At 42.3% G+C, this 15,772-nt stretch overlaps 1 protein-coding gene across 2 annotated transcripts; it reads left to right on the plus strand.

Moving 5' to 3' along the window:
• Window positions 1-1,375: 1,375 nt before the first annotated feature.
• On the plus strand, window positions 1,376-15,502 carry LOC146607756 (protein shisa-like-2A). Of its 2 annotated transcripts, none has more exons than XM_085348726.1 (3): window positions 1,376-1,557; window positions 10,977-11,120; window positions 15,328-15,502. In XM_085348726.1, exons 1-3 carry the CDS (start codon window positions 1,376-1,378, stop codon window positions 15,500-15,502), a joined length of 501 nt encoding a protein of 166 aa, XP_085204852.1. The 2 variants fall into 2 exon arrangements, with proteins under 2 accessions (XP_085204852.1, XP_085204851.1); XM_085348725.1 differs by having other exon boundaries at window positions 10,977-11,113; window positions 15,315-15,502.
• The last annotated feature ends 270 nt before the right edge of the window (window positions 15,503-15,772 follow it).

Below are 15,772 nucleotides of genomic sequence, written 5' to 3' on the forward strand. Positions count from 1 at the left end.
AAAATGTGTATACACACACACACACACACACACACACACACACACACACACACACACACACACACACACACGTAGGAAAATATTTAGTATACACATCCAGAAATGCATACACTATTATATATTGTACATATATTTATTAGTTTCAGGTTGGCCATTCTTGTATTTTGCTCGTTTGTGTTGTTGTGTTTGCACATCTCTGTTGCTTGTGGGGCTCGCACACAAGAATTTCACTCGCATGTGCTGTGCCAGTGTGCCTGCACATGTGATGTGACAATAAAAAGTGATTTGATTTGATTTGATTTGATGTGGGGAATTTTTTTTTTCTGCACACTTTGACGTCCCTTAATTGCAATTAATCATGGTTTGAAGGGCACAGTCTCAGTGTTGTTGTAACCATGTGCATCCTATTATGACCACAGTTTACCAGCTCATAATGGCTGCTTCCAGCTGGGTAACACACCATGTCACACAAGTCAGCACTTCAGTTTTAAAATATTAAATGTTCGATACAATTTTGCATTATTAAAGGTGACTTTTATAATGATATCAATTTTAATAGCAGGAAATAAACTAGATGGATAATTATTTTATTTTTCTCTTTTTTTCCACATTTTTCAAGTAACCTATATTTGACAGCAGCATAATAAAACTGGAAATTCCATTTTTATTAAACCACCATAATATTTGTAGGGGCCCCCATATCTGCACGCCTATAAACAAAATTCTGGAGGCGCCCCTGTGACCTTGGTCTCTTTAGCACTTTTACAGAAGAGTTTTGGTATCGTAGCGCTATCGTGCTTTACTTTCATGTTAAAATGATTAAACGATAGATTTAATTTGATGTAAAACGCTTTCACACGGCATTTCCAGACCAGGAAAGCCGTAAGAAGGAGATTGGTCATGATTGCCACATTAATGCATTGTTTCCAATTCACCTAGCCCACCACTGTGCTTATGGTCGCAAGATGACAAGAGACATGCATCTGGCACGTGCTTGGCGCACTTGATTGTCACCTGTGCCATGAGGGCAGAGCCCTCAGCTTTGAATTGTCTTTATATGTGGTCAACAGCTGCCTGCTTCCTGAATGCATACTGCAACTTAATTAGGTAAATCTTTCCAAATGTATCATTTAGGTAATGTAGTTGATCATTAACATAGATTAGTTAAAGATATCGGGGATCGGATTATACGAATGTACTGTGTACCATGACGACAGGGTGGGGGAGATAGAGAGGGAGTGTGAGTGCGGTACAGCTTCTGGATCACACTGTTTGACGGTGATGAGAAGTTGCGGCAGTGGGAAATGGACGGAATGAAACCGGGTTTTAATCACCGCGCATCTGGCTCTCCGAGTGCGCGCAGTTTACGTCTGACATGAGTTCGGACTGCGAGAGTTACTACACCGAAGAAAACGTGCTCGTGGAGAACTTCACGTGTCCGAAAGCGGACGGTGACACCACGGCACTCTACTGCTGCGGGTTCAGTGACTTGAAGTACTGCTGCGCTGACCCCAACAGCTTTTTCCCTTACGAATATGGATACATGTGGTGGCTGAGGTAAGAGCATGTAAACTCTTAAATCACTGATGAGTGTTTCATAGAATTTTCCGATTTATAGATGGTACATGACATTGATGTAAATCAACATGTATCAGGCAATCTCCAGAGCGCAGTGAGAGCAGGAAGCATGCGATGCCAGTTTTCTGGCATCTCTTGGATTAAACAGAACCGCAGAGGGAAATATAAGGTAAACGCGTGGATGGGTTGTAAAGCGCAGAATCATTTAGTGTTCCTATTAGTGCTTTGTATTTAAGAGCCAACTTGCTGATGACATTTTGCGTCTCGTGTCTGTTTAACTCCAATCATGGTAATTGGCTGTTATAATGAGAGACTATAGACTAGAGGGAGTTTTGAGACAGAGAACACGGGTAACCTTTAGAACAATTTAATAGCGCAGAGACGAATTTCAATGAATCTGAAGTTTTAACTGCAATACGGTGCAGAGGAAATTATGAAGGTGTACCACAAACAAGCAAGCAAATGATGGAAGATAAATTAATGACTTATGCGCTGCTCTCAGGCATGCACGCGCATACTGTAATTAATCATTTAAAGTAAATAAATTGAAACTGAAATCAGAAACACGGAAATAAAAATATAAGAAAAAAAAAGTGTAAATGTTCAAATCTGATGTAACTTCTAAAACAGTAAATTAGAACTGTTGAGTTTGTTTGTTTTGTTTTGTTTTGTTTTTTGTGCTCAGGGGCCCCTCTATGCTTGATGTTCAAGAGATATGGTTAAACCAAAATTTGCCCCCAGGGTTATTATACATAATTGGATCATTTCTGCAATTTGTGTTATGACTCATAAGCCACAACATAAAATGGATGCTGACCCCGGAGGAAAACAGGGGCTTTGTGTCAACTGCAACCAAGAGAGCATGACTGGCATGGCATGGTGGCCATATTAAGTTGCCATAGGCAATTCAAGTTGTGGACAATTGTCAATTAAGCCCAAGCACCTAGACACTCTTGCAATGCCAGTAGGGATGTAGAGGGGCCATATTGTCATGTTTCAGTTTTCCTATTTTGGGTATTTAAGATTTGTGATTATGTTCTTATTTTGTTCTCAAAATTAATGTAACATATTTCATAGCCCATTATTTTTCTATTTCCTTTTTTAAAATATTTGACAGTAAAATATTACATTATCCTCCATTGTTCAACAGTGGGGAGATTCACATACCTAAACCTTGGAAAAGAACATCATCAAAAGAGAGTGCAACATCACCTGTTCCGCACAAAAATCTCAGTAGCTGTGTATGTGTAAAATCTATCCATGCTTTCATGTCTGTGAGAGTTAAGGTCAGTGAAACTAGCCAACAGCGGACACCATATGGCTACTCTGCATCATTATATGTCATTATATGTAATAAGAATTTCAGTGAAACACTGGTGCTTTAACACTTTTAAGCCACAGAGTATGCATTCATATCATCATGCAGGAAACAGAGAGCATAACTCGCATACTCTGCTGCTCAGGTGCAAAAATCGAATGTTTAGGACATCTTGTTCCTTCATATGAGAATGTAGTAAATGTTCTTGTAGTCTTTAGTGTGGGGGAGAGAACAGAGAATAATAATCAGGCTTCTATTCTGTGATTTTTTTTTTATTTTTTTTTTTACTTCAAGTACATTCTATACTCTGGATTCTCAGACAGTAAAGTAAAATGTTAATTAGGAAAGATGGTGGTTTTCATCAGTTCTCACATTCTGCCTGCATACACTGCATATATACATATACTGGCATTTTCATGATGCTGCAATTAATTATGTAATGTGTTAATTAACTATAAATGTTCTGCATAAACAGTGTTTCCAACTGAGAGGCACCTTTTCAGGTTTCGAGGGGCACATCCAAAGGTGTTTTTTAAAGACGTGTTTCAGTTGAAAAAGAAAAGTTTTGAGAAGAGGTGTCAAACGTAAAGGCCTGGGGGCCAGAAAAAGCCTGGGCAAGATGCCTGCTGGACATCTTTGGAAAACGTGAAGGAGGGCATACATTTTTAACAATATTGTTCTGCTGACAAACACTTTCCATTTATACACACCAACAGTAATAAAGTAATAGATTAACAATTAACAAAAAACAATAGACATTGTTTACAGTGTATTCAAATTGAAACAAATAAATAAATAAAATATATAAATATTTACATAAATCATTTGCTTCAATAAATGAACTACCAGAACCTTTTCTCTACACATTGATTTCAGTTGAAGCCCAAAGAGTTGCTCAGACAGATTAATTTTATCAACTAAAACAGCATTTCTTTATCATACAGTTGACACTGCACTTCTGTTGACTTCTTTTTCTTATATTGCGATGTCTCAGAGATTAAAGTGCAGTTAAACCTCCGTACACCGAGAGAAAGGGGAGTTTCCCTTTGATCTTAAGTCCAGCCCACCTAAGATCAAAGTGAGCTGTATGTGGGCCACTGTGCAAAAAGAGTTTGACATCCTTGCGTTAGAGGCAGCTCTTTTTTAAAAAAAATTATTATTTCTATTTGACTCTGCATCAAAACCGGGTTTAACATGTGGATTTTGCATTAATACATTTTACATTAACATGGAAAATGCATCTCCCAAATATTAAATAAAATGTCACTGCCACCTTCCAGTGGTGATTTGCTGCTAGAGCCTGGTGGGTGGGCAACACGTGCAATCCCACACATTTTGTGAGTTCCTGCTACGCCATTAACTAACATAAATAAAAACAAACTTAAAGGGGACATATGATGCTAATTTTCAACTCCACATTTTCCTTCTTGCACTCTTGGGTTTGATGCTGCCTTTCCGTTCGACGTTTGTCTGCAATGAGCCATTTTAGCTCCTCCCCCCTTTAAGGCCTTACTCTGACTGGCTGCTACTAATAAACAGACAGTTTGGACAAAAGGTGGGTGAGGCTTCTATGGATCGGCAGAGGTAAACATTAGAATCTTTCAGTTAATTATTTAATGCTCACTGACACGCTCTGCAGGGGTGGGGGCGGGGGGTAAGCCACAGAAGGTCATTGCTGAAAAGGCTAGCTGTTTGTGGAGTGCTGTATTGAAACACATTAATGGAACGTTGGTAGGAAAATGTACAAAAGCTACAGGAAAGACCGCAGCCTTGAGAATTGTCAAGAAAAATCTATTCAAGAATTTGGGCAGGCTGATTAAATTTGGAAATCCTAGAGTCTGGAGGAAAAGGCACTGAATCTAAGCTGTTTGAAGTCCAGTGTGACATTTCCAGCCATTGCTGACCATGTTATTACTGTGCTTGTGCATGGCCAGCCAAGTAGCAGGACCTGAACCCTTTCGATTCTGTCATGGTCCTGAGTCTGAGGACTCAGTGTTTTGTGTTCCTTATGCTTTTGTTCATTCAGAGTGTGTATTCTGTTGTGATTTTGCCATTTGTTAGGTTTCTGTTCTTTGCCTGCCTGCTTCCACTTCTCTGTGTTCCCTCTGTCTGTCCATGGTGTTATTGTGTCTGCTCATGAGTCTGCCTGTCAAGTTCAGTGTCCGGTCTGGTTCTCTGTGTCTGTTAGTTTCCTGTTTTATTCTGAAAGTTCATGTCTCATGTCAGTGTGTTCAGTTTTACCTCTCCCCTGTCTCGTTAGCCTTATTGCTCCCAGCTGTGTCTCCCTCCTGTGGCCCATTCCCTGATTACTCCCCGTGTATTTAAGCCCTGTGTTTTCCTGTGCTCTCTGTCGCGTCGTCTGTTTAACTCCATGTCAGTCTGCATTATTCTGTTACATGGTATTCATTCTGCGTCTCTCTGCCATCTCTCTTTGTGCATTTCGCTCCTCCTCCCGTGAGTGTCTGGTTTAAGTTTTGTTCTTTAGTTTTCCCAGTTTAGGTTTGTTTACTCCCCGCTCTGCTCTTCCTGTTTTGTCACTTTATCACCTCTGCAAATAAATTTTCACTCGCACCCCAGCCGGTACCTGCATCTTGGATCCTTTTCTCAATTCACCACACGACTGCTGTGCAGCCGTGACAGATTCTCTGTGGGGTATTGTTAAAAGGAAGATGAAAAACACCTGACTCATAAATGTAGATGAGCTGAAGGCTGGTACCTTATCAATTTAACCTGAGGTTCAGTAACACCTCAGAACTGCCACAAATAATTTGTGAAAAAGAAGCCCAAGCGAAGTATTGCCTGTATAAATGCATATACATTTCTGATGTTGGACATTTTGGTCTTATGATCTTAAGGAATTATTCTCATAATTTAAGACATTGTATTTCTGATTTTCATGAGCTATAAGGTCATATTTTCCATCAAAGTCAACGCCGCAGTTTTTACTGCAGAAACTTTAATTGTGAGGTCCAGACCTCAGTAACCTCATAACTGGTTTTAACCAGGGGCGACCGTGGCTCAGGGGGTTGGGACGCGCATCCTTAACCGGAAGGTCGCCGGTTGGATCCCTGGGCTCTGTGTCCTGGTCGTTGTGTTCTTGGGCAAGACACTTTACCCTACCGCCTACTGGTGTGAGGCGCAATATGGCAGCCTCATTTCTGTCAGTCTGCCCCAGGGCAGCTGTGGCTACAACTGTAGCTCGCCTCCACCAGTGTGTGAGAGTGAATGAATAGTGGCATTGTAAAGCGCTTTGGGTGCCTTAAAAACTGCTATAGAAATCCAATCCATTATTATTAACCATGGTACTGATATTAACAGTGCTGTGAGGTTAAGTTTGAGATTCAGAGTCACTGCTTTATAGCGTGCATAAGCAGAGGCTACATGTATTCTGAATTAGTGAATTTTATTGCATTTGCTGTTTCTCAGAATTAGTCCTTTTTTCACTCTGCTTGTGTCTCATAGGTTTAATGCAATAGGTTTAATAATAGGTTCAATAAGTCTTTAACAGAATGCATTAAGAAGAAGGCCAAAAAAATAAAGGAAAATCACTCCATTCACTAAGAAAAACATCCTGTACTACTGGAAGTAGAGCACAAATAGAAAAGACAAAAGGGACAACATTGATTTACTTAAGGAGCATTGAAAAAAATTATGGGATATGTCAGTAGTGTAAGAGTTATGAACCATAGCGTTGAAGCCAAATGATTCATTCATGCTACCTGAAGTCCACTGGAGTGCAAGATAAGAAGTCTAAAAATGTAAAACTCAGGGTCTTAGACCCTCAGTCATGACATGGGGAGGCTATTATTGGTTTTTCTTTTCTTTTTTTTCTTTTTTTTTGGCCTGTCCCGTTTGGCTCTTTTGCCATCAGAATTGTTGTCTAAAGGCAAAGAAAGATGCCCAACAGATTTACTTTACCAAATTGACCATCCCAGCCTTGCTGTAATGGTCCATTTGATTCACCTTTTATTGTTTATTTTATTTTCACTTGCTGAATACGGGACAGACTTGACTGGGGGAAAGAAGGGGAGAAAGAAAGAGGGAAAGAGAAACAGCTGAGAAGAGGGACGGGGGAGAAGGGCAAAAGACAAAAACCAACAGAATGAGCAGGGGGAAAAAAAGAAATAAAAAATGCATATATCAATCACCTGGATCACCTGTTGAGAAAGAAAAAAGAAAATAAGCAGAAGAGAACAAGAGTAATAGAATAGACATCATCACAATGATATATGGGAATATGACAGTAAATACTAAATATTAAACATTATTGTGCAGCACATAAGATCAACAGAACACAGTGTGCTTTGAGGTAGGAGCCAAAAAGGGTGTAGTTTGTGGGTGTGATCACCCGTGTGTACACCTGTGAGCATGGACGTGCTTGTTTTTTTTTAAAAGGTTCCTTCATGTAATGATCTGCTAGAGGGTGTGGGGGGGCCACAGCCCCGTCCTCCAGGGCATGAAGCAGGTATGGAGGAGATCAAAACTCCAGACATCCAGAGGCCCCCAGAACACAAGAGACCAAGGAAGACCAACAGAGGGGCAGCCGCGCCACTGTCCCAGAAAGAGCTGAGGAGAGTCCCAGATGAGGGCTCACTCAGCAGCCGCGGAGCAGAAGCCAGGGGGAGTTGCAGTTACGCGCCCGTGAGCTCCGCCGGCAGCCAGCCGCGCCTGAGTGACCGAGCCCCAAGCCGAGTGGCCGGGGGCACCCCACCTCCGAAGTGGCCCGAGTGAGCCCCAGGCTCCAGGCCCCGATAAGCGGCCGCCAAGGAGTGAGCCGGTGTGTACCTGGACGCCCATCCCCGGACACAAAGAACCACCAACGCACCGATGTCTGAGGGGGTCCGCCACTGGCAGGGGAAGTGGTGGTGGGGGGAGATAGGCCTCCAAACCTTGGAGGGCCTGAGATGTCCCCAGAGAGGTGGCGCCTGACACCCAACCTGACATATAGACACAGACATACAGACACACACATATACAAACATCCATTCCCACCCTCATGCTCTCATATGCACTTACTCCACACTCAACCAACATGGAGACAGACATAAAGAGACGCTGTACACACGATCACACTCCCCAAGCGTACTCTACGAACCGGGTCTAGGTACCCTTGCCCCTGGAGGGGGGAACTGCACCCAGACCCAGGTGGTGTTACCCTTTTCCCTGCGGTGGGGGGAGGCAGACCGCCCCGACTCCGCAGCAGCAGGGAGGCCCCACACTCCAGACCGCAGTCGGACGGCCAACTCCTCCTCCTAGTCCTAGCCCCCCCGCTCCAGCAGGCCGCAGAGAATGGGGGTGAGAGAAGACTCCAAACCTCCCTCCACCCGCTCATTGTAATGTTGATGCATGTGTGTTCTAAGGTGCATTTAAAACCCAGGAGGGCATGGAGCTACCTGCCAGAGAGCAGCAGGTAAGCGCATAGTCCCTCCTGATAGCCCTCAATGTCTACGTGTATTTAACATTGAGAGGTGGGCAACGACGCCAGGGGTGAGGTTGTACACCCTGATGGTCTTTTGGAATCCGTGTATCGTGCCCACCCCCAAGATCCTATATGTATGCGTAATGAGAGTGTGAGTAATGTGAATGTCTAAGTTGTGGGATAAAATTGAGGCAGAGGCAGCCAGAAGGGGATAGAGGGGGGTAGCCTCCTCTGCACCCTGGTGACATACCCCTACTCCAAGGTCCTGCATGTGTGGGTGGTTTTGGTGGAGCGGGAAGAGGGAGGCAGCTGGAGATGGGGAGGGAAGGAAGGGAGGGGCAAGTGACCCCTCCCTGGGGCAAGCTCCCCCGCTGACCCCAGTAGGCACTCCCATACTCCGCGACCCGCCAGGGAAAGGGGGCCCAGGCCCATCCAGACCGGGGCCCAGTGCAGCAGCGCCTCCCGGCCCCACAGAGCCCGGGACAGTCCACCCAATCCCACCACAGAGAAAACTGCACCCACCCCACCATCCACTCATCTTCCAGACTACATAAGACAATAAACACCCAGGCTGAGATCTTCCTCCACCTCTCCTGTATCTCCCCCTCCTGCAGAGAGAGCTCCTGAAGAGAGGAAAGCTCCTGCAAGATGTGACAACCTCCCTCACCAGTTGAAGAGCCCCTCAGGTGGCTCGACACACCGGCGACACCCTGCGCCAGGGCTGGGCCCCCATGCACCCACCTGCCCACAACCCCGGCAACACACCAACCAGGACCCAAGCCCCCGAGGCCCGGCCAGGGCCCCAGCCCAGAGACGGAGCGCCCCCAGAACCTCACGCCCATCCCGGACCCACCCAGGGGCAGCCAGGCTACCAGGTCAGTAACCCACGTCCGTCAGCACAGACCCTCCCCTAGCCCCGCTGCACGCAGCCACGAGGAAACCGTCACCTGAGAGCCAACAGAGCCCCTAATTGGACATGACCGCTACCCCGGGTTGAGCCCCCCAAGAAAGATGCCTCCGGGGAACCCCCCGACGCCCTAAGCCTGTCCCTACCCCCACACCAATCACAACAGTGAAGGCAGGACCAAACTATGACCCCCCACCCCCACTAGGTGATGGAGCTGATCAAAGGAGCCCAGAGCAATTGATCTGATGTGGTGGCAGAGGCTGTATCAAGACTAATGTAATCTAATAGATAATTTCTATATTGGTTAGAATTAAGATTATTTTTATTTTTCCAGTTCATGAGGACAGTTTTCTTGGCTGTGCATAGGGCAGTGAAAACCATATGGGCTATATTCTTTTCTGAAGTGACATTATCTAAGCTGCCCAACAAACACTATTCTATTCAGGTATGTTTCTATGGCATTGGCAATTGTTTGGGAACATTGTCACACTGAAAAACAAGCCATTAGCAGTTAGATGCTCTCCAGATATTTTGATGCATGCTTAATCATCCAGGTAAGTAAATCCCAAACAACTGCCGAGGCTAATATCGGTTTTTCTATTCAGGTATGTTTCTATGGCTTTGGCAGTTGTTTGGGACCATTGTCACACTGAAAAACAAACCATTAGCAGTTAGATGCTCTCCAGATATTTTGATGCATGCTCAATCATCCAGGTAGTAATGTAACATTTTCAATGGGAGAAACATCCAAGTGACTTCTTCAGTCTCAGCTGACTGCAGGTTTCCCCAATCTTATAAACAGTCCAAACTGTACTGTTGAAAACATTACATTCAGATGAACAGAATCAACCATATGCTTTCCAGATAGTTTTGTATTGTGGATTTAAATCTAACAATTCTTTTCTGCATTCATAATTACATACATTTTTAAAACAATTTGCAAATATTCAAAACTGCCAAATTCTGAACCCACAGTTTGACACTTAACAAAACCGTAGCATACGTAGCATCAGTGCCTAATAATGATCTGCTGCCAGGTTGGTATGAGAACTGAATGAGCTGAAAATGAGGCTGAGGAGTCTGCAGTGGTCCAAACTCAAATTTCTGACCTACATGAGACTCCATCCAGGTGCTTAAAGCAAAACGCCTGTATCCATATTTGTGCGAAAGTAAAATAGCAGGTGTTCAAAATGCGATGAAAAGAAGCAGGGATGATTGTGAAGGTGTACCCAAAATGATTACTTATTTTTCTTAACTCTCTATCAATAATGCACAATTGGAACAAAGAAGAAAATATAAAAAAGAACAGACAGTGCTAAATTTCAAGCAGTGACTCTTGATAAGGTGTACACATACCAGACAAGCAGACATTTCCCCATCACATTAGCCTCCATATTGATCTCTTAAAGAAATTAATGATTTGTACTTTGTTGTAGGGGAGCTCCTAGTAAATGATCCTTGTCCTCCTCTACATCTCAGCTTACTCAGTGTGCCAAGCGACATTAGTTTAAGAGTTTGCATTTTGTTTAACTTTCCTCTCATATGAGCACAATGGCAAAATTTGTAACCAGGACTGGCCAACAAAATAAGTAGTCTGGTAGTTTGTGTGAACTGGGTAACCATGGATGAGCCAAAATTGACAGCCTGATGTTGTTCATCCTGTACATTTCTAGCCATCAGCAATATTGTTACCTCTCTGAGCTACAGTAACCAGGAAGTGTTTTTCTGGTGTGTCTTTGTTCTGTGTCTTCTAGTCTCGGAGCCCTCATGGGTCTCTCAATAGCAGCTGTGGTTCTTCTCGCCTTCATCATCACTCTGTGTGTCCTCTGCTATCTGTTCATCACCACCAAACCCAGAGGTCTGGACAATGGACTGCCGCTGCGAGCACCAGGTACAGAGTTAAACTTTCTGCTAACATATCAATAAAATACACAGAGTTAAGTAGAACTGGGCCTCTGACAAAGTCAGAGCCAAAGGTTCTGAAATACGTCAATTGGCATCTTCTCTATTTATTATTAAAATAATGCTAATTTCTTGCCTTGCCTTGGTTTATGGCCAGTCTTTTTGTTTTATTATAGACATTATTAATGTACTTGATGAGCAAGAAAAAAATCCCAAAAGACTTCTGATGAATATATTCATAAGCACAAAAGTTATTACTACACAACCAATGAGAGATGCTTTGCTTTGGATCGTTTCTTGATCTGGAAACAAAACATTTTGCTTTTTTTCTTAATTACTGAAGCATTAAACTGTAGAATGCATCAGCCACAGAGTGTGGGTGGATGTTACAGTTGAATTTTCAAAAGTTTTATCTCAAATTTGTGACCTTTACAGTGTGCTACTCCAAAGAAGTATTTTGAATGAAAAACCAAGAACACGGCATTTAGGAATGCTAAAAGAACCTGATATGATTTCCTTTCAAAAAAAACTGGAAAACCTTCTTTGACAAGACAGCCGAACTTTGTTGCTGAGTGAGGAGGCAGCCTTGTACTAGATAAAAAATGTTTGCAGAAAATTACATTTGGTGGAGCTGTGTTTGAAATGTTTTAGAGCAGGTGTTTTGTAACCGCTATCTCCAATTCAGTTTTGATTTGGCTCAAGTTTGTGTTTGGGCAATTAGAAGTTTTCTGTCTGGATTTCTTTCCAAATGATTTTAAGTGTCAGTAAAATGGTTTCCATGTTGTGCCTCACAATTGTGGAGCTGTGACTGGACGACTCTGGGAGGGTTTGGGTGGATATTTTGAAAGATAAGTTAGAGCTTATTTTTTTTCATTCATGTGGGCTGTTTGAGAAATGGCCACAGTATAATTTTTAAGTCTTTTAAGTCTCACTGTGCACATTGTTTTGATTTTATGACTCACAGCTTTACCACGGTCACTCTCACTCCTGTCTTCAGCAATTGTTTTTGGAGAGCTTGTGCTGTCCTTAAGAGAGGTTCTGGTAAATCCATTTTTGTTATGCATGCAGGACCAGAAAACAGACAGTTAATTAATAATGACAATAATAATATGACCTGCTGTGACAAAACAAATTTCCCACGTGTGGGACTAATAAAGGTTATCTTATCTTATCTTATCTTATGACCTACATGTTCATCCCACTATTTATTAGACATAAAAACAAACTGAAAATAGAGTGAATAACAGACTTTATCGCCAAGACAGAAGTTAAGTTAAGTCAAGTTAGTTTTTTCTTCTGTTCACATGCTTTATTAGACTTGCATGTTTTTGTGATGACTCCAGCTCATGTAGCTGGTGTTGTTATTATAAATGTATTTGTTCAGCTTCAAGCCTTCCCTTCATATTCAGGAAATATGCAAAAAATCTTCTGACCAAACAATATATTGAAAAAAATTGGCATCATTCTGCTTCCAAGTTTGGAGAGATGTTAATCAGTGTCTGCTGTGAATTAAAATATGCTGCTTAAACCAGATATCCATAATCACACGAATCACACTCCTCCATGCTTCAGGGTGGAAAATACACATGCAGGTATCAGGTTTTCACTAATCTAATATCTCTTTCCTGTCTTCCTTGGTCTTAGCACTTCTTTTCTACTTCTTGATAGTTTTGCATCTGTGCTTTTTGTCACGATGAGTTGTGTGACTGTCAGTGGCTGGACCCACGTGCAGGACTCGGAGACAAAACATTAACTTAAACGACGGCTTTATTTGCTGGAGAGTCACCTTTGGACGATACATAAACAACAACTTAAACTAACTAGACAGGAGATGCTGAAGGAAGACGACCATGGATACACACACAACAAACGTGGAGGACGCAACAACTGGCAGGGAAAAACACAGGGCTTAAATACATACTGAGGTGATTAGGGAATGTGAAACAGGAGGAGAGCACAGCTGGGACTCATCAGACATGACAAGACAAGGGGAGGCAAAACTCAACACATTGACATAGTACACAGACTTTCAAAGTAAAACAGGAAACTGAACAGACGTGGACTAAACTAGGGGATACAGTGACAGAAATCAAACCCAAGAGAATCAAAACACATCATGAAAACAAAGATAACTAATACAAACAGAAAAACACTGAGTCCACAGACTCAGGACCGTGACACTTTTAGTTTCCTGAAATTTTCCAGATTAACTAATGTGCATGCACTTATGGACTGTTTTTGTTTAAAATATGTCACACTTTTTCTTAAAAACTTTGTTTCCTATGTGTTATTTCATAGTTTTTAATGTCTTTTGTTTTGTTCTACTCAAAATGAGTTGATATGTTCATCGTTGTTTCAACCCTGTTGTTGATTTGGCAGGTCTAAGATTCTTAGTTTGAACTTTTTGTGTGCATTATAGCAGTCCCTTTGAAGATTTAGATGTGTGCGTGTTCAGATATTAAAGCTACCTGTCTCAGGTCAGAAACTGAATCTGAACAAAGAACAATGGGGATGGAGTTCTGAATTTAAGAAAGAGACATGTTGTCATTCTAATAATTTGCTCCAAACAAAGCTTTAATTCCACAAGCAGACGCGAAGTGCACAAAGTGTGTAACCCCTGTCTCCTGTGCCGTTCGGCTTTGCTCATGCATATAAATTATTAAATATCTTTAATGTTGTTTTCACTCGAGTTGCCTCATTAGATTTCTGCACAGGTCTTCACACACATCTACAACCTGCTCTTTCATTCACCCCGCTGTGGGGTTTGTTGCACCTGTTAGACACTGCTGTCATTATAATTGGTCGATGAAGTTTGGGGACATCGTGTAATTCCAATCTTCCACTTGAATGGAGGTCCAGTCTGCCAGAGTAATTGACAGCACTGGTGTGGGTGTGCAGGGCATTCAAAACGTATATCAGAAACTCTGTCCGTCCGCTCACTTTACACAGGTGGCATTGCAGTCAGAAAAAGAAATATTTGCATTTTATAGTGATATCTGTAGAGGCCGTATAACCTAACTCAGTCGGAAAGCTCAATTTAAGGCTTAACGTTTCAAACAAGATTAACATTAAGGGGTGAGATGGGGGATTAAGATGTTCCCAATACTCTCTGGTAATTTATCATTAGCCAAGGTTGAAGTCCACAATGTATTAATTTTTTTAAGTCATGTGAAAACAGATTTCTTTCTTTATTTTCTGTAAATTTGTAACTTGAAGATGTCACACTATGTAAACTCTTTGAATTACTGTGGTTTAGTAACAGTGCAAAGAGATAAATAGTAACTTGTAACACATTTGTAAATGATCAAACTTCTAATTACAAATGCCACTGGGTTATCAAGAAACAGTCCACTGATCACAACTCACATAGTGTTAAAGTTGTCTGGCTGACTCAACAGGTTACTCCTGTGCCTGTGCTGAGCAAGGGAATATCTGAGACAAAATAATGTGCTGTTTATTTGCAGTTTATGCGTCATCAAGTGTTCAGTTAGCCATATTTTTCTGACATAGCTGTGAGAGTGATTGTGGACAGTGAAGTTGTTGCCAGTTTGGCACACTGCGTTAACACACAACGATCTCTACAGCAACTGGGTAGACCTGAGATGGCGTGGCCTCGCCTGCAGCCTGTCTGCTTGGACAAGCATTTCACTGCATGTTGTACTGCGAATTGTGTATGTAACAAATAAAATTTGAAGTTAGGATAACAAACATGTCTTTGGTTGGCTTTTCACATGCTGTGTCACATAAATAGCAAAGAAAACACATGAATTTGCAATATCCAACAAAAAACTCCACTTCTGTGTAAAGTTTGAATGTTCTCCCTCCCATGTCGGGTAATCTGGCATGAATGCTGGGTTAATGGGTGATTCTAAAGACTGGTGATCTGTCCTGGGCATCTTGCTCTTTGTAGGCTCCAGCACCCTCATGACCCTAAATTGGATCACTTAGAAAACTGATGCTTAAATAAAGATTGTCTAAATGATCATGCATTTTGGTCATTCTTGTTGACAGCCAGTAGCCATGCAATATTATGGACCTCATCATGCTGAAAGTGTGATCTTGTTTCCCTGGTGAACAGGTAGTCTCTGATTTCACTTTACAGATATCATCAGCGTTATCATAGTAAATGGTACTAAGTGGAACCACAAGCCTTATCATTTCTTCTCTTGTCCGTGAACTTCTTCTTCCAGGTTCTACATCTAGCCCACAAGCACCAGGGCCCAGTAACAGCAGTGTCCCACCTGGTCCCCAAGGCCTCAGGAAACATTTCCTGAGAGGCAGGCTGGACTGTGACAACCAACCCCCGGACCCTGACCGCCTTTTCCAACGTTGTTTCTTGGCTACGGTTACGTCTGTCAAAGTGGAGGGTCCTGCTTAGCCAGAGTTATTTCTTGGTGTTTCTTGGCCGCCTACCTGTCACCACTCCACTATAGTTTTCTGCATTATAACAATCCAGGCTGAGCTGAAGTTTGATCTCCACATAATTACATTTTGTCATGTTTGATTCAACAGAACACAAATGCAAACATTTCTGTTTGAGCCCTGAGACAAATTTTTCCTGCTTTAGAAAAAGAACAAACTGAAAAGGTTTCAGCTGATTAAAAATGTAGCCAAAGATGCAAATGTGATTTTGATGGCGCAACCTTTT

The sequence above is a fragment of the Diplotaxodon limnothrissa genome, linkage group LG23 (genome assembly GCF_057381915.1).
Source record: "Diplotaxodon limnothrissa isolate DT_005_m linkage group LG23, D_limnothrissa_male_GT1.1, whole genome shotgun sequence".
Lineage (NCBI taxonomy): Eukaryota > Metazoa > Chordata > Actinopteri > Cichliformes > Cichlidae > Diplotaxodon > Diplotaxodon limnothrissa.

What these genes read in the sequence shown, in the direction of transcription:
- LOC146607756 (XM_085348725.1), top strand. Translation starts at nt 1,376, where the DNA reads ATGAGTTCGGACTGCGAGAGTTACTACACCGAAGAAAACGTGCTCGTG. An exon ending in GGATACATGTGGTGGCTGAG is followed by an intron (nt 1,558 to 10,976) that starts GTAAGAGCATGT and finishes TGTGTCTTCTAG; the next exon opens with TCTCGGAGCCCTCATGGGTC. An exon ending in ACTGCCGCTGCGAGCACCAG is followed by an intron (nt 11,114 to 15,314) that starts GTACAGAGTTAA and finishes TTCTTCTTCCAG; the next exon opens with GTTCTACATCTAGCCCACAA.